General features: G+C 45.2%; 2 protein-coding genes across 4 annotated transcripts in view; both read right to left on the bottom strand.

Moving 5' to 3' along the window:
• Positions 1-22,068, bottom strand: part of PDCD1 (programmed cell death 1) — a 52,529-nt gene that overhangs the window by 12,189 nt on the left and 18,272 nt on the right. For 2 of the 3 annotated variants that reach the window (XM_077290252.1, XM_077290254.1), the window contains exon 3: positions 15,964-16,131. The exons of the other annotated variant lie outside the window; for it this stretch is intronic. In XM_077290252.1, the coding sequence (XP_077146367.1) occupies positions 15,964-16,131 (168 nt within the window). The remainder of the gene's footprint in view (positions 1-15,963; positions 16,132-22,068) is intronic. 3 annotated transcript variants of the gene reach the window in all.
• Positions 6,007-8,365, bottom strand: LOC143808987 (uncharacterized). Its single transcript, XM_077292166.1, has 3 exons — positions 6,371-8,365; positions 6,175-6,284; positions 6,007-6,073 (listed from the first exon to the last, which is right to left on the bottom strand). Exons 1-3 carry the CDS (start codon positions 6,512-6,514, stop codon positions 6,007-6,009), a joined length of 321 nt encoding a protein of 106 aa, XP_077148281.1. The 5' UTR covers positions 6,515-8,365.

The following is a 22,068-nucleotide window of genomic DNA, read 5'->3' as shown; positions in this document are numbered from 1 at the left end:
TTTTATTACATACAAATCCAGATGAAATTTAAAAAAACAAAAACGTTAAACACAATTGATCTTGGCTTCTTCAAACAGAATTTGATAGTGATCTTGGCTTCTTCTCACACATTTTGATAGTGATCTTGGCATCTTCTTTTTGGTGGATCAATCTTGATGCATCCTTCTCTGCTGCTCAGGCTGCCCAACACCAGCACAGGAGTATTGCCAGTGCACGGCACCTTCTGGACTCAAAGTATTCAGTGAAGGTTTCTCTCACACGCACACCCGAGTTGGAGGGCCTTCCCCACGTTGACCATTGGATTTGATACTGGCTGCTGGTACTCCACATCTATGTCAGTGCTGTACTTACGAGCATAGTTGTGGAGTACACAGCATGCCTTAATCACAGCGTCAACGATGTCTTTGTCCAACTGGATGGGTGTGTGAAAGATCCTCCACTGACTACTCATGATCCCAAAGGTGCATTCCATATATCTACGTGCACGACTCAGCCGATAATTAAAAATCCTCTGCTGGGCATTCAGTCCCCTTCATGGGTATGGGCGCAGCAGGGTTGTCATTAAGGGAAAGGCCTCATCCGATACCATCACAAAGGGCACTGGATGTGTGGAACCCAGCAAAGGTCGTGAGGCTGGAAGCGTTCTGCAATCTCAAAGAATTTGCAGACTGATCTGTGATGTTCGCAACACCCGAGAGTCTCCAGTACTGCTATAAGCACCAACATCAATGGCAACAAATTTGTAATGGGCATCAGCCACCGCCATCAGGACCACAGAAAAACACTTCTTATAATTAAAGAAGTGTGATCCTGATCGTGGTGGCTGATGAACCCTTACATGTTTACCATCGACTGCACCTATGCAGTTTGGGAAATTGGTCACAGACTGAAAGCCTGCTGCAATCTGCAGCCAAGTCTCCTCGGTTGGGGAAGGCATCATGATGGGCTGCAACTTCTGCCAGATCACGTTACATGTGCACCTCACAATTTTAGAGATGGTGGATTTACCATGTCTAAATTGGAGGTGCAAAGATGTATAGCTCTCTCCTGTGGTCAGAAATTTGCAAAGAAAAAAAAAAGATTATTAGAAATGTCACACAAATAGGTAAGGAAACCTGTCAGCAGTTATGGGCAATATAATATGCGGCCACCACCTTTCAGATCTTATCTAAAGCATTCTATAATGTGGGGCGGTCACGTCAGATGGGACTTGCAGGTCCATGTCTTTCCACTCCAATCTTTTGGCAATGCCGCCGCCCTCCAGCTTGCTTCAAAGCTCTATTGCTTAGCCATACTTATCTGGCCTGTTGAGGGCAGAACTAATTCCTGCAGTGAGCAGGGAAAGGTCTGAGGCCCAGCGCATGCACACCTCCGAACTTCTATCCTCATCATGACACAAAAGAACGCCAGCGCAGTAGAGCAATGAAGCAAGCAGAACAGTGGTATTGCAGGAAGAAGGGAGGAGCTGGACCTGCGACACCTATCGGATAAGATCACACGATAGCGCCCCACCCACGGGTATAATCCAAATTATGTGTCTAATTTTTCTTATCTATCTCCTCTGACCCGTGGGCTTAATTATAGAATGCTGTAGATAAGCCCTGAAAGACAGTGGGCGCATCTTATAGCAGCCAAAAATGCTGACGGGCTTCTGGCATGTTTTAACCCCTTAAGCCCCAAGGGTGGTTTGCATGTTAATGACAGGACCAATTTTTACAATTCTGACCACTGTCCCTTTATGAGGTTATAACTCTGGAACGCTTCAATAGATCCTGATGATTTTCTCCTGAAATATTGTACTTCATGTTGTTGGTAAAATTTATTTGATATTACCTGCGTTTATTTGTGAAAAAAACGGAAATTTGGCGAAAATGTAGAAAATTTTTGCAATTTTCCAACTTTGAATTTTTATGCCCTTAAATCACAGAGATATGTCACACAAAATACTAAATAAGTAACATTTCCCACATGACTACTTTACATCAGCACAATTTTGTAAAGAAAATTTTTTTTTTGTCAGGGAGTTATAAGAGTTAAAAGTTGACCAGCAATTTCTCATTTTTACAACACCATTTTTTTTAGGGACCACATCACATTTGAAGTCATTTTGAAGGGTCTATATGATAGAAAAAACCCAAGTGTGACACCATTCTAAAAACTGCTCCCCACAAGGTGCTCAAAACCCCATTCAAGAGGCTGATTAACCCTTCAGGTGTTTCACAGGAATTTTTGGAATGTTTTAAAAAAAAAAAGAACATTTAACTTTTCTCACCAAAAATTTAATTCAGCTCCAATTTGTTTTATTTTACCAAAGGTAACAGGAAAAAATGGACGCCAAAACTTATTAAACAATTTGTCCTGAATACGCCGATACCCCACATGTGGGTGTAAACCAATGTTTGGGCGCATGGCAGAGCTCGGAAGGGAAGGAGCGCTGTTTGACTTTTCAATGCAAAATTGACTGGAATTGAGATGGGACGCCATGTTGCGTTTGGAGAGCCCCTGATGTGCCTAAGCATTGAAAACCCCCAGAAGTGACACCATTTTGGAAATTAGACCCCCTAAGGAACTTATCTAGATGTGTGGTGAGCACTTTGATCCAACAAGTGCTTCACAGAAGTTTATAATGCAGAGCCGTAAAAATAAAAAATCATATTTTTTCACAAAAATGATTTTTTCGCCCCAAATTTTTTATTTTCCCAAGAGTAACAGAAGAAATTGGACCCCAAAAGTTGTTGTGCAATTTGACCTGAGTACCCCGATACCCCATATGTGGGGGTAAACCACTGTTTGGGCGCATGGCAGAGCTCGGAAGGGAAGGAGCGCCGTTTGACTTTTCAATGCAAAAGAATGGAATTGAGATGGGACGCTATGTTGCGTTTGGAGAGCCCCTGATGTGCCTAAACATTAAAACCCCCACAAGTATCACCATTTTGGAAAGTAGACCCCCTAAGGAACTTATCTAGATGTGATGTGAGAGCTTTGAACCCCCAAGTGTTTCACTACAGTTTATAACGCAGAGCTGTGAAAATAAAAATTCTTTTTTTTCACAAAAATTCTTTTTTAGCCCCCAGTTTTTTATTTTCCCAAGGGTAACAGGAGTAATTGGACACCAAAAGTTGTTGTCCAATTTATCCTGAGTACGCTGATACCCCATATGTGGGGGGACCACCGTTTGGGCGCATGGCAGAGCTCGGAAGGGAAGGAGCGCCGTTTGTAATGCAGACTTAGATGGATTGGTCTGCAGATGTCACATTGTATTTGCAGATCCCCTGATGTACCTGAACAGTAGAAACCCAGGACAAGTGACCCCATATTGGAAACTGGACCCCCCAAGGAACTTATCTAGATGTGTTGTGAGAACTTTGAACCCGCAAGTGTTTCACTACAGTTTATAACGCAGAGCCTTGAAAATAAAAAATCATTTTTTCCCACGAAAAGGGTTTTTTAGCCCCATAAATTTTTATTTTCCCAAGGGTAACAAGAGAAACTCGACCCCAAAAGCTGTTGTACAATTTGTCCTGAGTACGCTGATACCCCATATGTTGGGGTAAACCCCTGTTTGGGCGCACGGGAGAGCTCGGAAGGGAAGGAGCACTGTTTTACTTTTTCAACGCAGAATTGGCTGGAATTGAGATCGGATGCCATGTCACGTTTGGAGAGCCCTTGATGTGCCTAAACAGTGGAAACCCCCAATTCTAACTGAAACCCTAACTCAAACACACCCCTAACCCAAACACACCCCTAACCCTAATCCCAACTCTAACTATAACCCTAACCACACCCCTAACCCGAGCATGCCCCTAACCCTAATCCCAACCACACCCCTAACCCCAACCACATCCCTAACCCCAACACACCCCTAACCCCAACACACCCCTAACCACACCCCTAAATCCAACACACCCCTAACACTAATCCCAACCATAACCCTAACCACACTCCTAACCCTGACACACCCCTAACCCTAATCCCAACCGTAAATGTAATCCAAACCCTAACCCTAACTTTAGCCCCAACCCTAACCCTAGCCCCAACCCTAACCCTAACCCCAGCCCTAGCCCCAACCAGATCCCTAACCCTAGCCCCAACCCTAACCCTAGCCCCAACCCTAGCCCCAACTCTAACCCTAGCCCTAGCACCAACCCCAGCACCAACCCTAACCCTAATGGGAAAATGGAAATAAATACTTTTTTTTATTACTTTTCCCTAACTAAGGGGGTGATGAAGGGGGGTTTGATTTACTTTTATAGCGGATGTTTTAGCGGATTTTTGTGATTGGCAGCTGTCACACACTAAAAGACGCTTTTTATTGCAAAAAATAGTTTTTGTGTCTCCACATTTGGAGAGCTATAATTTTTCCATATTTTGGTCCACAGAAAAATGTGAGGTCTTGTTTTTTGCAGGACAAGTTGATGTTTTTATTGGTACCATTTTAGGGCACGTGCCATTTTTTCTTTATTCTGAGGACTATAACTTTTTTATTTTTTCGCTGATGATGCTGTATGGTGGGTCGTTTTTTGCGGGACAAGATGCCGTTATCAGCGGTACCATGGTTATTTATATCCGTATTTTTGATCGCGTGTTATTCCACTTTTTGTTCGGCGGTATGATAATAAAGCGTTGTTTTTTGCCTCGTTTTTTTTTTGTTTTACAGTGTTCATTGAAGGGGTTAAATAGTGGGACAGTTTTATAGGTCGGGTCATTACGGACGCGGCGATACTAAATATGTGTACTTTTATTTGTTTTTTTATTTAGATAAAGAAATGTATTTATGGGAACAATATTTTTTTTTTCTCTATTTAGGATTTTTATTTTTTTTTTACATATGGGAATATTTTTTTTTTTTAACTTTATAACATTGCCCCAGGGGGTGGAATCATGTTATAGGGTCAGATTGCTGATCTGACACTTTGCAGAGCACTGTGTCAGATCAGCGATCTGACAGGCAGGGCTGCAGGCTTACCAGCGCTTGCTCTGAGCAGGCGCTGGTAAGCCACCTCCCTGCAGGACCTGGAAGCAGCCCCGTGGTCACATTGGATCCGGGCATGCAGGGAAAAGGACGTAGGAGACCCTCGGAGCAACGCTATGTGATCGCGTTGCTCCGAGGGTCTCAGGGAAGCACACAGGGAGCCCCCTTCCTGCGCGATGCTTCCCTATACCGCCGAAACACATCAATCATCTTTGATCGCAGTGTGCTCCAGGCACATAGTGCCGGATGTCAGCTGCGATAGTCAGCTGATACACGGTGGCGATCGGCCGCGCTCCCCCGTGAGCGCAGCCGATCGCATATGACGTACTATCCCGTCACTAGGAATTAAGTCCTAGGTAACCTCGACGGGACAGTACGTCATATGGGATTAAGGGGTTAAACATGATATTTCAAGTACCGTAAAACACTGTACCAGAGATATCCATGTCCATGTGTCTGTGTGTGTGCGACACACATGAGGCCACCGTGTGCCGCACATGTGCTGCATCATTCCCACACGGATGGCTAGCAGGGAAAAAGCGCTACAGTAAGCGCTGTTACATGGTGTTAGGGGAGGAAGACAAAGCCCATTCTTCCCTGATGGCGCTGAAATCATGCAGAGCAGGGGAGAATGATGAAAGCATCTTCATCACCTTCCACCAGGGAACAGCGCTTCCTGTAGCGCTTCTTCACCAGTGCCAATGCATGTCACACAGAGGACATCAATGTGTGTTCTTCATGTACACGTGTGAGTGACGCTTTGTGGACCGTGCAAATGGTAAAAATCTGATATGCGTGTTTGGCCCACGGACACACGGCCCGCGAAAACACGCTGACATGTGCATAGACCCATTAATTTGAGTGGGTCTAAGTGTGTCAGTGTCTCCGCGACATGTGAAAACTTTCATCACACAGGACACACTGACGTGTGAAAGAGCCCTAATGACATACAAACAATTAGTTACTTAACCCAAGGTGATGAGCAGCCTTTCCTCAGCAGACATGGCCTTCTTCCTGACCGTATCATACAATGTCAGATGGGGTGCCAGAATGTGAAGCAGTCTATCAAAAGCCGGGATTGTGAGACGGCAGAAGGAAATCTGAAAATTTGACAGGAAAAAAAATGGTTAGTTAACATATGATAAAATGTTTGGAAACACATTTTAATTCGGAAATTGTCTTTATATATTTTGGAACTAACCTCCTCAAATCGGTGTAAAGCACATAAAAGTGATCCTTCTCTGTGCGCTCAGCTACCAGAGGGTGCACCCACATTCTTTTACACGCTCGCCTTCTCGTCTGCTGTTGCGCCTAAAATAAAAAATAAATATTGTTTAGAACACAACACAGTGAAAAAAAATACATGTTAAGATTTTTTGACATGTACTTTAGCTTACCTGCTTTCTGTGATTGAGGATTTGCAGCAGCAACCCCGGCATCAGAATCCTGTAGGGCCTTCGAAGCTGTAGCTGTGGGCTCTGATCTTGGCTCCACTCTGTGCTCTGCTGAAAGCTCTCATCTTGGAGCAAACGTCGACTCATTATTGGAGTGTGTTTCCAAAATGGAGAATGGAAGAAGAAGGGGTTGGACAAGGAAATGATATCTTTTTTTTTTTCTTAGTGAAGTTTGTCAAGTTTATAGCTTTATTGGTGTAAAAACGCAGACAATTCTGCAGGAAAAAAAGCAATGAAAACCGCGTAAAAAAACGCGTCAAAACCTCACCTGCGTTTTCTGCCAAGAGATGCGGATTCAGTGCAGAAAAATCCGCAGGCAAATCTGCAACATGTGCACATAGCCTTAATATGCAGAAGGTTCTGGAAAAACACCTCAGGGCAGTCAGTCAATTACTGCAGCTCTACAGTCACATAGAAGGGGGAGATAGTTTTAATTTGAAGTGGCAGTTGGTGGTCGGACATCTTGAGAAGAGGAAGCCATTTTGTAGATGAAGGAATTGCCTACCTTTATCACTGCCTGCTTTGCTTAAAAAGGGGACTGACACGATAAGGGGAGTTAATAGTCTTCATATGAGGAAGACAACCATTGCACCTCTAGGAGGAATAATTACATCAGGGCAGAAACAGAGCACAGCGCTGAAGAAGAAATATTCAGACTTAATAAAACCAGAGGTTACTAAGATCTGCCTGTCTGCAGGTACACAGCAATCATCAACCGTGAGTGTAGTCCTGTACATCAGTTTCCTGCTGTTTGGAAATTATTATTATTATTATTATTTATTAATATAGCGCCATTTATTCCATGGCACTTTACATATGAGGAGGGGTATACATAATAAAAACAAGTACAATAATCTTAAACAATACAGGTCACAACTGCTACAGGAGGAGAGAGGACCCTTCCTGCGAGGGTTCACAATCTACAAGGGATGGGTGAGGATACAGCAGGCGAGGGTAGAATTGTTCGTGCAGCGGTTTGGTCGATTGGTGGTTACTGCAGGTTGTAGGCTTGTCGGAAGAGGTGGGTCTTCAGGTTCTTTTTGAAGGTTTCGATGGTAGGCGAGAGTCTGATATGTTGTGGTAGAGAGTTCCAGAGTAGGGGTGATGCGAGAGAGAAATCTTGTATGCGATTGTGGGAAGAGGAGATAAGAGGGGAGTAGAGAAGGAGATCTTGTGAGGATCGGAGGTTGCGTGCAGGAAAGTATGGGAGAAGAGGTCACAGATGTATTGGGGAGAAAGGTTGTGGATGGCTTTGTATGTCACGGTTAGGGTTTTGTACTGGAGTCTCTGTATAATGGGGAGCCAGTGAAGGGATTGACAGAGGGGAAAGGCTGGGGAATAGTAGGGGGACAGGTGGATTAGTCGGGCAGCAGAGTTTAGAATAGATTGGAGTGGTGTGAGAATGATAGAGGGGAGGGCACAGAGCAGGAGGTTACAGTAGTCGAGGGGGGAGATGATGAGGGCATGGACTAGGGTTTTTGCAGATTCTTCGTTTAGGAATGAACGGATCCGTGAAATATTTTTGAGTTGAAGGCGGCAGGAAGTGGAAAGGGCTTGGATATGCAGTTTGAAGGAGAGATCAGTGTCAAGGATTACCCCGAGGCAGCGAGCTTGTGGGACTGGGGAGAGTGGGCAGCCGTTTACTGTAATGGATAGGTTTGTTGGGGGGGTCGCGTGAGATGGGGGAAAGACGATGAATTCTGTTTTGTCCATGTTAAGTTTTAGAAATCTAGCGGAGAAGAAGGATGAAATAACGGACAGACATTGAGGGATTCTGGTTAGTAGGGTGGTGATATCTGGTCCAGAGTTGTAGATCTGCATGTCATCAGCATAGAGATGATATTAAAAACCGTGAGATTCTATGAGCTGTCACAGGCCAAAGTTGTAAATGGAGAAGAGCAGGGGCCCTAGAACTGAACCTTGCGGGACTCCAACAGATAGGGGGTGAGGTGAGGAGGTGGTGTGTGAGACGCTGAATGTCCGGTCTGTTAGGTATGACGAGATCCAGGATAGGGCCAAGTCTGTGATGTCAAGGGATGAGAGGGTCTGTAGCAATAGGGAATGGCCTACTGTGTCAAAGGCAGAGGACAGGTCCAGGAGGAGGACTGTTCTTGGCGGTTAATAGGTCATTGGTGACCTTAGTTAGGGCAGTTTCAGTGGAGTGGTGTGACCGGAAGCCAGATTGTAAGTGGTCAAAGAGGGAGCAGGAAGAGAGATGGGAGGATAGTTCAAGATGGACATGTTGTTCCAGTAGTTTTGAGGAGTAGGGGAGAAGTGATGTAGGGCGATAGCTAGATACAGAGGATGGGTCAAGAGAGGGCTTTTTGAGGATAGGTGTGATTGAGGCATGTTTAAAGCTTGAGGGGAAAACACTAGTTGTTAGTGATAGGTTGAAGAGATGGGTTAGGGTTGGTATGAAGACTGTGGCGAGGTTTGGGATGAAGTGGGATGGGATTGGGTCAAGTGCACATGTGGTGAGATGCGATCTTGAGAGTAGAGTGGAGAGTCGATCTTCTGTAATGGTGGAGAAGTTGGTTTTGGAGGTGGAGGGCTGGGCAGTTGGGAGGAAGGGCTCTGGGGGTTCTCGACTAAAACTGTCTCTGATGTTATCAATCTTCTGCTTGGAAAATGAGGCAAAGTCTTCAGCTGAGATAAGTGGGGAGGGAGGAGGTGCTGAGGGACGGAGGAGAGAATTGAAAGTGTTGAATAACTGTTTAGGGTTGAGAGACAGGGAGGATATGAGAGATGAGAAGTAGGTTTGTTTTGCTGTGGCGTGTGTTGTCTTGAAAGTAGTGAGGGACTGTTTGAATGCGATGAAGTGCTCGTTGGAATGGGATCTTTTCCATCTCCGCTCAGCAGCCCTGGAAGCTCACCTCAGTTCTTTGGTCAGGCGGGTGTGCCAGGGCTGTCTGTTGATATTGCGAGCTTTGGTATGTGTGAGAGGGGCAAAAGATTCCAAAGCTACAGCTATTGTGGTGTTATATAGAGCGGCAGCATCATCTTCATTGTGTAGGGAACTTACGTCTGTGAGAGGGAGGAGAGATTCAGAGAGTGAGTGTAGATCAAGGTGTTTAAGATTTCTGCGAGGGTGTGCAAGATTGTGGGGTGGGGATTGTAGACAAGGAGTGGAGAGGGTAAATAATAATTTGCCCCATTACCTTCATTAAAAATACTTCTGCTTTAAATTCTTACGGCTGCTTAATAACTCAGCTCAAATGCACCAACTACTACCACCATTATCATCGTCTGCCTAAAGGCAGTTACTGTGCAAAAATTATATTGTTGAATTTCCTGTGTGCGTTTAATTTGAGAAGGAAAGACTCTTCTCCTGACAGAAAGCTCGGCTACTGTAAAATACATCATACCCTGTTAGGAGTACAACCTTCAGCCATATACCACATGAGAACGCCACACATACAGTATACAGATATGATATATTATATACTGTGACACAGATATCAGATATCATATAAAGGATAACATGTGTTGGTATAATATCTGATGTCTGTGGTCACAGTATAAAATATACCAGTTATATATTACCCTGTACATGACACCTGATGGGTGTAAACAATATACCACATGCATCATACAGGATAATATGATATACAGTGAGTACAGCCATCAGATGGCATACATTGGTCACATATTTTCCTGTATATTGTATATAGTATGCTATGTACATAGACATCAGATATAAAAGGGTATTCCCATCTCCAATATTCTATCCCATTATGTAATAGGCGTAATAATAGTAATATTAGCAAATAGAAATATAGTAAACTTTTTCTGATTCACTATGTCTCTTTCCTCATGTGCAGGTGCAGCGCCCCCACTGCCGCAGGGCCGAGGGGTACCCGGTACCGGACCTCTGAGTCTCTGCTCCGGGGTTGTCACGGTGGCTAGGCCCGGTTCGTGACCCTGCTCAGGGGCGCGCAGCAAATGAGGGTTGCGGATGGTAGTAGTGGTGCGGTGTAGTGCCGGTCGCAGTAAATGACGAGGACACCAGGTTGCAGTCTCTTTACCTCTTTACTGAAGATCTCTGTGTCCTCAGTCCGGAATACGGTTCACCAGGCTGCGCAAGTCCGGCCGGTCCAATGGCACCTCCAGAGTTCTCCTTGCAGGTGGAAATCTGTGCCTACCTGCTAGCGCTATGTGTTGTGGTCCTTCCCTGCTGTGCTTACGGAAAGTCCCCACAACTGTTGTGTCCGTTTCTTAAGTTCCCTCACAACTCGATTAGATGATGTTCTGCTAATCCTCCGTCCCTCCCTGATGTTACGGTTAGGACGGCACCCGTATGACGGGTAGGCTTGGAGCTCTTCCGGGACCCTAGAGTCGCCCCTCTCCACAAGTTGCCCCCCAAGACTGCATAGGTGATTTAGATGAGACAGCCCGCCTTTGACTGACTGTCCTGCCGTTGGTTTGAAGTATTGCCTGAAGCTGAATATAGTAATACTTCCTCGGCGTTCCGGCCGCCGGTTGTGCACCTCAGTAGGATGTTGCCTCGGTCTTACAGCACGACTCCTACTGGTATTCTCCTCCTTGCTTTGATCTCGTTTCTCACTCAGCACAATATATCTCGCTTCTCTTCCTTTCTTAGGGCACCGCCGCTATGCTGAGCAGGCACGGTCCCGTGACGTTCCTTCTTGTAGCCAGGCCTCTGTCAGCGTCCCAAACCTGACAGAGACCCTACCGAATCTTTCCCCACAACACCCTCTGCCACCAGGTGTTGTCTGGTCCAACCCAGTCAGCTTTCTGAACTAACTTCCTGCCTGACCCCCAGTTTTCCCACAGTGGTGAGGAGTGGCCTAATAAATAGCACCCTTAGCTCCCCCTGGAGGCCCGACTGTGAAATGTATTGGTGTCTGTGATACCTGGTCAGATGAACTCCTTCAGTGCCATCAGACGTACCATAGCTCCCCTTAGCGGCAGAGCTTCAGTACTGCAACGACCAGGACTCTGGGGCACTGCACTCCCCCCCGGTTAAATCCAGTACTCCGGGACTGGGAAGAAAACAACAATACAGGTTAGCAAAAGACATACAATTTTTGTGAGTGCAATAACAATAAGCATACTTGAACAGGGCTTCCCTTTATGGGAGGTGAGGACTCTTGAACGTTACAAACATAGTTAACTATTACAGCAACATACTATAAATAACTTTCTTTTACCCAACCGGGCATTCTACTTAGTGCAATTCTTGAATAATAACTTAACACTGCCTTTAAGGACGTACACTCTGCATCCACAAAAGACCTTCTTATAATCACATTATAAGGCAATTAACTTCATTCTCCTTCTTTAAGTTTGCAGGACCGCCTGTACTAACGGCTCCAGACCTACTGCCTCTCCTTTCTTTGCAGGACCGCCCCGTTCAGCCCGGGCCTACTGCCCTTCCACCACTATACACAGTATAGAACACATCATTTCTTTCAGTTTGAGAGCACTGAGCCATCTCTATATGGCTCCTAAGAGGACTCACCAACTAACCCCGCCAGGTTCACTTTCTGTCCTCATCCTTCCATCAACATTATCAAACACTTTTCACATTTAACTAGTTAGTTACATTAACGTTTACATATCAACATTATTACTTTCTTTCAAGGCATCATTATCACTTTACTGTTTTAAGGCAGTATTACTCATAAGTACACAGATGAACATCCCCTTTAAGAGGGGACCAAGTCTTTATGAGGTAGCGCAGCTTCTTCAGCTACCAGTCCATACACAGTAAGGACTCCGGTGCGGTATCTTCGCAAAGAGTCCTTCTTTAAGTAAAACCAGTAGGGAGCACCTTTAAGAAGGTGCAAACTATTTACAAGCAGTTTGTATCATGCACTGTTCATGATTGCGGCAGTTCTTGGTAACGGAACAAAAAGGTAGAAAAACAAACAAAAAGCAGAAACAATAGGGATCCCGGGTCAACAAAGGGATCCCTTTAAGAGTTAACCCTGGACGGGTTTTAGCAGCAACATAGCAGAAAAACAGTTAACTTATTTACAGTCATTAAAACTTATTTACTACTCCATTTCTGGCAGCCCCCACCGAGGCTTTACCTGGCAGGTGGCTTTCTGCGGCCCGGACAGGCTGAACTCCAAGTCCACTCCCGCAGCCAGGTGTACCCCGTGGGTTCGGGTCTCCTGCACGACCAGGTCGTGCGCTGCTATGAGGGTCTGTGTGGGTCGATGGATAATGCTGGCAGCGGCGGCGGCAGCAGCGGCTTCAGCGGCGAGCTCCTCCCCCTCGGTTCGGGATACCGCCAGAACGGCGGTGCAGCGCTGCATGTCCCGGGCCCACCAGCTGCTCCCCTTTAGGTGCCGGCGATATGTGACCACATCCCCCGGCTTCATGAAGGACTTGGCGCCATCTCCGCACAGGCAGGGCTCCACTTCATCCCAGGTGAGGGGGACTCTCAGGGCTGTCCCAATCTTCTGCACGAAGCCCTTTCCTGTCTGGGGCAGGTAAACAATCACGACACCCCACTTCGGCAGGGAGCCCTCCAGCAGCTCACCACACGCCTCCCGTTCCACTTCTCGCTGGAACTCTGCAATTAGGTGATTCCTGTACTCTCCCCAAGGGAAGGGCCCCATGTGTGGCCCCCCCGGTTCTTTGGGAGCAGGCGGCAGGAATGTTGGAGCGCCGGTGGCCGCAGCGGCGGCCGGGTCTGGTGCAGAGGTGAGGCGATCTCCCTGGGGGTCGCGGCACTCAGTACCCCTACCTGGGGTGACTCCTCCAGCGTCACTCCTTTCCCCTGAGGGGGGCACACAAGCTGGGGACTGTGCAGGCAAAGGGTGCCCCATCGACAGCTCCCACGGATCCAGATCCTCCAGCGGGGGCATATCCGAATAACCCTCCGGTGACGGGGGTCGATGCAGGGCCATCCTTTTCTGAAGGCCTTCTCCAGTCTCCAGTCCCACCTCATCTGAGTCATAGTTTCGTTTCTTCGGTCTCCGCCCGCCATAGAAGATCAGGAGGCGGATCTCCCCTGCTGACGGGTCCGCCCTTAGGATGCAACAATATTTAGACTGGGCGGCCATGGTCCTTCGCGCTCTTCAGCTTTTCTACGCCTACTCCACGCCCCTCTTCTTCTCCTGCGCTCTCCTCAGCGCTGTAATGGCGGCAGATTTTGGCGGTAAATGGCAACACACAGTCTTTGCAATAAAGTACAGTCCAAGCACAATAAATCACAGTTCCAAGGCACACATGACCTGATTCTTCAGGCTTAAGTAGATCCTGTTCGTGACGCCAAGTTTTTGCAGCGCCCCCACTGCCGCAGGGCCGAGGGGTACCCGGTACCAGACCTCTGAGTCTCTGCTCTGGGGTTGTCACGGTGGCTAGGCCCGGTCCGTGACCCTGCTCAGGGGCGCGTAGCAAATGAGGGTTGCGGATGGTAGTAGTGGTGCGGTGTAGTGCCGGTCGCAGTAAATGACGAGGACACCAGGTTGCAGTCTCTTTACCTCTTTACTGAAGATCTCTGTGTCCTCAGTCCGGAATACAGTTCACCAGGCTGCGCAAGTCCGGCCGGTCCAATGGCACCTCCAGAGTTCTCCTTGCAGGTGGAAATCTGTGCCTACCTGCTAGGGCTATGTGTTGTGGTCCTTCCCTGCTGTGCTTACGGAAAGTCCCCACAACTGTTGTGTCCGTTTCTTAAGTTCCCTCACAACTCGATTAGATGATGTTCTGCTAATCCTCCGTCCCTCCCTGATGTTACGGTTAGGACGGCACCCGTATGACGGGTAGGCTCGGAGCTCTTCCGGGACCCTAGAGTCGCCCCTCTCCACAAGTTGCCCCCCAAGATTGCATAGGTGATTTAGATGAGACAGCCCGCCTTTGACTGACTGTCCTGCCGTTGGTTTGAAGTATTGCCTGAAGCTGAATATAGTAATACTTCCTCGGCGTTCCGGCCGCCGGTTGTGCGCCTCAGTAGGATGTTGCCTCGGTCTTACAGCACGACTCCTACTAGTATTCTCCTCCTTGCTTTGATCTCGTTTCTCACTCAGCACAATATATCTCGCTTCTCTTCCTTTCTTAGGGCACCGCCGCTATGCTGAGCAGGCACGGTCCCGTGACGTTCCTTCTTGTAGCCAGGCCTCTGTCAGGGTCCCAAACCTGACAGAGACCCTACCGAATCTTTCCCCACAACACCCTCTGCCACCAGGTGTTGTCTGGTCCAACCCAGTCAGCTTTCTGAACTAACTTCCTGCCTGACCCCCAGTTTTCCCACAGTGGTGAGGAGTGGCCTAATAAATAGCACCCTTAGCTCCCCCTGGAGGCCCGACTGTGAAATGTATTGGTGTCTGTGATACCTGGTCAGATGAACTACTTCAGTGCCATCAGACGTACCATAGCTCCCCTTAGCGGCAGAGCTTCAGTACTGCAACGACCAGGACTCTGGGGCGCTGCACAGGCATTGTATGACATTAAGCATCCATGGTCGTCATGACCACTAGCAACTAGCTAACTAACTGTCACTATATCAGTGGCCGTAACCATGGATATATAAGGTCCTGCAACGCCTTCACAGGTGGAGGAGGCTGATGGATAAGTGTGATCACATGCTCCTCCACCATTTAATGGACAGCAGCGGTGTTAATACAGGTTTCCCCACAGATTACACAAGTGCCTGCAACAATTAGTAAGCTCCACAGAGTTATGCCCTCAACACATTTGTTAATATAATGATAAAGTGGCTAATAGTGTTGAGCATTCCGATACCGCAAGTATCGGGTATCGGCCGATATTTGCTGTATCGGAATTCCGATACCGAGTTCCGATATTTTTGTGATATCGGAAATCGGAATCGGAAGTTCCCAGTGTGTGGTTCCCGGGGTCTGGAGGAGAGGAGACTCTCCTTCAGGCCCTGGGATCCATATTCATGTAAAAAATAAAGAACAAAAATAAAAAATATGGATATACTCACCCTCGGACGGCCTCTGGTCTCACCGCTGCAAGTGTCTGCCTCCATTCCTAAGAATGCTGTGAGTGTAGGACCTGCGATGACGTTGCGGCTTGTGATTGGTCGCGTGAGCGGTCACATGAGCGGTCACGCGACCAATCACAAGCCGCAACGTCATCGAAGGTCCTTCACTCTGCATTCTTAGGAACAGAGGCTGCCGGTTACATCGCTAAGGTCCAGGGTCCGCCGGAGGGGTGAGTATATCCATATTTTTTATTTTTATTCTTTATTTTTTACATGAATATGGATCCCAGGGCCTGAAGGAGAGTTTCCTCTCCTTCAGACCCTGAGAACCATCCAGGATACCTTCCGATATTTGTGTCCCATTGACTTGTATTGGTATCGGGTATCGGTATCGGCGAGATCCGATATTTTGCCGGTATCGGCCGATCCAATCCGATACCGATACTTTCGAATATCGGAAGGTATCGCTCAACACTAGTGGCTAACACTTTAAACAAGAACATTTTGGATGCCTGGAGTCACCACAAGTAGAAGCCTAAAAACAGCAATCACTTTACAAGTCAACAACACTGATGTGATATTTTATTAAATAGTTTTAAAATATTGTAATACTTACGTTTCTTGTACCAAATAAAAATGATAGTAGAGCCAATTGCTAGAAGCAGGAGAATCAGAGCAATCAGAGTCAAAACAAAGGAAGTGGAAATTGACATTTTTAGTGGATTTTGGTTATCTTCGGTTAAATTGTTATGACTAGTTTTATCAGTCACTGCACTTAGGAAACCTAATGGATGAAAATATACATTTATATTACTACTACTATAATTCAATTCAAAATTAGTCATAAGTTTATTATAAGAATCCATTGAAAGCATTGTCTTAGTCATTGAGGGTATATCTCTTTATCCAAAGGCCATATGGTTGGTCCGTTCTAGTCAATGGCTCAAAAGGTGGCCACTGGATAAAGCTGAGCAGAGTTGACAGACAATAAATTGACATTGCACTTTTTTTTTTAATACTAGTGGTGGTCCACAGCAGTCAGACCAATGCTGAAGGTATTTTATGATGGTTCTTACAAAAACCAGATTGTATCTTAATTTCCCAGACAACCATGTTTTTGCAAACCAAGAAGAATTGACTTTGTATCTGTATATTCGCTTGTGGATTTAAGTGTTTATGTCTGGTGGGTCAAGAAGAAAGACTTGCAAACTGATATACGATTTAACATACTGTGTAAGTCTGTAATAGTGATTTTTAGATAGTGCATGTTTGTCCTTGTTTTTTGTGTGCTGATATGCTATTTGTGTGTTGTATTCTGTAACCAGTTTGTTGACTTCCAAGGTAGATAGGTAAAGGCTGTGAGGGTGCACTGAAGGACACTGGGTAAATCTAAAAATAGATCACATGCCTTGGGGATAAAAGAGACTTCTTTTCTTCTGGTTGGAGTCACTCTTCAGAATCTCAGCTGAGGGTACATTGGACCCCGCTGAAGGAACACAGGACTGCTCTCGATTATCTCCCTATGCTTGTCATTACCTCTTCTATGCGTGCGTATCACAGGTGGAATAGCAACCCTGGGAGCTCAGACATAACATCTACCATTATCCCAGCGAGTCAGCGGAAGAGTGAGACCCTGTAATGTGCACCATCTTGGGTTAATTGCTTGGATTGCTCTGTTTGCTATTGGGTGTTCAGGTTCAATAAAGTATTAACACAGTTTTACCCTAACCCTGTGTTGTCTGTGTAGTGTATTGCCCACCGGGCGATAGAGCAAACCTTCAGTGGTATGAGCCCTGGTCCATGCAGTCTTGCTAAAAGGCAGCTGGGCCAGCAGACGGGAGCACCCACTGACCCCATTTCTCCAAAGGTGCCTTTAGTGTCTTTTCCAAGACAATCCCTTTAAAACTTGCACAAAATTTGATGTTCCCATTGTAAAGCATAGTGGGAACCCTCACAAAATTGTTAAAACTGCTTCTATGGCACATGTAGATTTTGGCATAATACGTCTTGTTCAATTGTAGACTGTTTAAATGTTTGCTAACTGCCACAGGTTCAAACTAGGAGTTAAATTATTATGGTTGCGTTGCTTAATATGTATTCTCATGTCCAAGGTGCTATCCCAATATGTAGTAGGTATAATAATAATAATTTTAGCACATATCTCCAATTAGACATGTAGTATAGTTCTTATTTGCTAAGTCACTTACCCTATGTGCAGGGCATTGCAGCAGCTTAGGAATCTATAGTTGCTACCACTCAGATAGTGACAGTTGCTTAGTTGTTAGTGGTGGTAGCCATGGACTCCTAAGCTACTGCAAGGCCCTGCATATGGGGTAAGCGACTTAGCAATATCGAGTGTGAGTTGACGGTCATAGTATTTGTAAGTTTACTTTTTTTCCAATTATATTGTCGTCACGTTTTTAACAGTGCAGTATGACTATCTGTGGCCAAAACAGTTTTAGTTTTGTGAGTTGATTATTTTTCCAATTACAATTTTTCCTCACATTTTTTAACATTGTGTTATTGCTATCTCTGGATTATTAGGTGATACAGGAAAGATATATATCTTGGTACCATGTTAGCCAGTGGATAGAAAGATATTTAGAATTGAGAGTCCTCAGTGGTTGATACCTTTTAATGGCTAACTGAAAAGATGGTAACAAATTACAAGCTTTCGAGACTAATCCGGTCTCTTCATCAGGCATAGACTAATAGAAATTCTGAAGAATCACATATTTAGGCACAACACAGCACTGAAAAATGTCATAGATAAGACAGGTGACGTGAAACAGAATTACCATTATGTGAGTTATAAACAGTTATGTCCATAAATATTGGAAGAGTTCATAGATAAGGTGTGTGAATTGTTTTATTGACCTGTGATTGGTGTCTGGTTCTATGTTATGATTCCCCCACACGGTCTGAGAAGCAAATTCCTTAATTGATGTAAAAAGACATAAATCTATGTGACACATTCATTCCTGCACTGAGAGTGTCAAAGGTCATCACCAGTTTATATTCTCAGACTCTTCTGTCTCTCTGAGATTTAAAGTTACCTTTTAATACAATTTTATGTCCATAATGCTATGATCAGGGAGACAGAAATGTATTGTCACAGGTAGATCCATTCTTTTTCTCTTATTGTATGGAGATGAGAGTTCATCCTTGTTCTCAGTTTCTGCCCTGCCTCCCCTACATACAGACCCCCAGTTGGACATTTACAAATAATTAAGTACACCACATTGGAAGGGACGTAGCTGAAAATACCTGGTATTTTGCAGCCCTGATGTGAATTAGGGATCTTTATCTTTTCCGTGGTCTTTAAAAATGGACAGGTTTTACATTTTATCTGGTTGCAAGGAAAGGTTCCTGCAGCTGTTGGAGAGGATAGGGAGCTTCTGACAATAATACTTCTTAGATTTGGGAGCTGCCTAAAACACAGTAGTAAGGAGTTTGGAAAAATGGATTGTAAGCGGGCATCTTTTTGTAGCTCCCCTTAGCACCTCCAGATTTGGATTGAAAGTGACTACTAGAGGCACCCGATTATTTTATTCTTATTATTTTATTCTTCAGCTTTGTAATGCAGCAGGTGATTCCTTGATATTCTAGTGGCTTTTGTAATTTGGTTTTGAATTGTTCTTGGATGGTAGCCCTGATTCAAAAAGTTCTTTCTGAGGTGACCAAGGTGTTCATCTCTATCCATGGGGTTGGAACATATACGACTGTATCTGACGGCTTGGTTGTAGACAATAGAGTTTTTTATGTGTTTTGGATGGAAACTGTCCTATTTAAGGTATGTTGAACGGTCGATTGGCTTCTGATACAGGGATGTTTCTATTTCATTGTTCTGCAGCTTAATAATAGTGTCCAAAAGTTAATTTCAGTGCAGGAGTAGTTGAGTGTTAAGTTGATGGTAGGATGAAATTGATTAAACTGTTCATGGAACGTCTTTAGCTGTGGCTCAGACTCTGTCCAGATGATTAAAATATCATCAATGTAGCGGTAGTACGCCAGAGGCCTGATGGGACATGAGGACAAAAAGTCGCTTTCAAGCTTGGCCATGAAAAGATTTGCATACTGTGGGGCCATTTTACTTCCCATTGCTGTGCCAGTCTCCTGTAGATATAGCTTGTTGTCAAAATCAAAGTAATTGCGATGAATTTTATAAGTTTCACCACAGAATCAGTATCAGTCCCTGTGTTTTCCAGGAAGAATTTGCAGGCATTTAATCCATCTCAGAGAGATAGAAGAGTCTGGGTATATAAGCTGATGATGACCTTTGACACTCTCAGTGTAGGAATGAATGTGTCACATGAATTTATGTCTTTTTACATCAATTAAGGAATTTGCTCCTCAGACCATGTGGAGGCATCATAACATAGAACCAGACCTGAATCAGAGGACAATAAAACATTCACACTCCTTATCGATGAACTGTTCCAATATTTATGGACATAACTGTTTATAACTCACACTAGATGGTGGCCCGATTCTAACGCATCAGGTATTCTAGAATATGCATGTCCACGTAGTATATTGCCCAGTTACGTAGTATATTGCCCAGCGACGTAGTATATTGCCCAGCCACGTAGTATATTGCCCAGTGACGTAGTATATTGCCCAGCCACGTAGTATATTGCCCTGGCACGTAGTATATTGCCCTGCCACGTAGTATATTGCCCTGCCACGTAGTATATTGGCCAGCTACATAGTATACAGCACAGCGACGTAGGATATTGCGCAGCTACGTAGTATATTGCACAGAGCCACATAGTATATTGCACAGCTTTGTAGTATATTGCCCAGCCACGTAGTATATTGCCCAGCCTTGTAGTATACAGCAGAGCCACGTAGGATATTGCCCAGTGACGTAGTATATTACCGAGGCACGTATGTCACAGGTCCAAAAAATAAAAAATAAACATACTCACCTAACGATCCGAGGGCCCCTTGTAGTGTATCATACTCACCATTCTTGTCGCTGCACTTCTGCGTCCCGTGTCTCCTCTTCCGGGGATCCTGTGCAGATGGTAGTGCTCGGCTTCAGGAAAATGGCCGCGGGATGCCGTGCGTGCGCAGATCGAGATCGTGGCGGCCATTTTCCTGAAGCCGAGTTCCATTGCAAGTGCCAGAGCTGGTGGGAGCAGGACCTATGAAGACGTCGCGGTCACGTGACCGTGACGTCACGGCAGGTCCTTGCCGCACACCAGACCTGGGACGGGACCTCACCGCAAGCTGACGCTTGTAATGGAGCGGTCCGGGGAGCGTGGCGAGGAGCGAGAAAGGCGGCGGAGGGTGAGTATAGCAGGTTTTTTTTTTTAATTTATTATTTTTAACATTACATTTTGTACTATTGATGCCGCATAGGCAGCGTCAATAGTACAAAGTTGGGGACACACAGGGTTAATAGCAGCGGTAACGGAGTGCGTTACCCGCGGCATAACGCGGTCAGTTACCGCCGGCATTAACCCTGTGTGAGCGGTGTATGCGGGCGCTGGGCAGTGAGTGCGGGGAGTAAGCGGCCATTTTTTTCTGGACTGTGCGCGTCGCTGATTGGTCGCGGCAGCCATGACAGGCAGCTGCCGAGACCAATCAGCGAACGAATAACCGTTACAGAAGGACAGACGGAAGTACCCTTAGGCAATTATATAGAAGATAATGGTAATTCTGCTTCACGTCACCTGTCTTATCTATGGCATTTTTCTGTGCTGTGTTGTGTATAAATATGTGATTCTTCAGAATTTCTATTAGTCTATGCAAGAGACCGGATTAGTCTCGAAAGCGTGCAATTTGTTACCATCTTTTCAGTTAGCCATTAAAAGGTATCAACCACTGAGGACTCTCAATTCTAAATATTTTTCTAAGTGATACACACGTTGATTCTTTTGTGTGCATGTTGCACTGCTGTATACTACATGTGATTGGACTATGTATCTATTTTCATTCTCCTCGCTCTTGGCAATACCTTTTGAGTCCATATATATATATATATATATATATATATATATATATATATATCTTTCACATACTAGAGAAAATACTCTGGGTTACATCTTAAAGAGCAACCACCTCTGTGACACATGTCTCCCATCAACTATGCGACCATTAGCCACAAACCTCCATGTACAGACAAAAAACTAAGGCAGCATATCAGTTCAGGGTGAAAAAATTTGGCTATTCACCCCCGGAGCTTTTTCCGTTTTTCCGTTTTCGTTTTTCACTCCCCTCCTTCCCAGAGCCATAACTTTTTTATTTTTCCGTCAATTTGGCCATGTGAGGGCTCATTTTTTGCGGGACGAGTTGTACTTTTGAACGACATCATTGGTTTTACCATGTCGTGTACTAGAAAACGGGAAAAAAATTCCAAGTGCAGTGAAATTGCAAAAAAAGTGCAATCCCACACTTGTTTTTTGCTTGCCTATTTTGCTAGGTTCACTAAATGCTAAAACTGACCTGCCATTATGATTCTCCAGGTCAGTACGAGTTCATAGACACCTAACATGACTAGGTTCTTTTTTACCTAAGTGGTGAAAAAAAATTCCAAACTTTGCAAAAAAATAAATAAATAAAATTGCGCCATTTTCCGATACCCGTAGCGTCTCCATTTTTCGTGATCTGGGGTCGGGTGAGGGCTTATTTTTTGCGTGCCGAGCTGGCATTTTTAATGATAGCATTTCGGTGCAGATACGTTCTTTTGATCGCCCGTTATTGCATTTTAATG

This window comes from Ranitomeya variabilis, chromosome 2, assembly GCF_051348905.1.
Source record: "Ranitomeya variabilis isolate aRanVar5 chromosome 2, aRanVar5.hap1, whole genome shotgun sequence".
Taxonomy (NCBI): domain Eukaryota; kingdom Metazoa; phylum Chordata; class Amphibia; order Anura; family Dendrobatidae; genus Ranitomeya; species Ranitomeya variabilis.
The sequence above is the reverse complement of the archived record's forward strand: the minus strand, read 5'-3'. Positions and strand labels throughout refer to the sequence as shown.

What these genes read in the sequence shown, in the direction of transcription:
- LOC143808987 (XM_077292166.1), bottom strand. Translation starts at nt 6,514, where the DNA reads ATGAGTCGACGTTTGCTCCAAGATGAGAGCTTTCAGCAGAGCACAGAG. An exon ending in TCCTCAATCACAGAAAGCAG is followed by an intron (nt 6,285 to 6,370) that starts GTAAGCTAAAGT and finishes TTTTTATTTTAG; the next exon opens with GCGCAACAGCAGACGAGAAG. An exon ending in CTTTACACCGATTTGAGGAG is followed by an intron (nt 6,074 to 6,174) that starts GTTAGTTCCAAA and finishes TCAAATTTTCAG; the next exon opens with ATTTCCTTCTGCCGTCTCAC.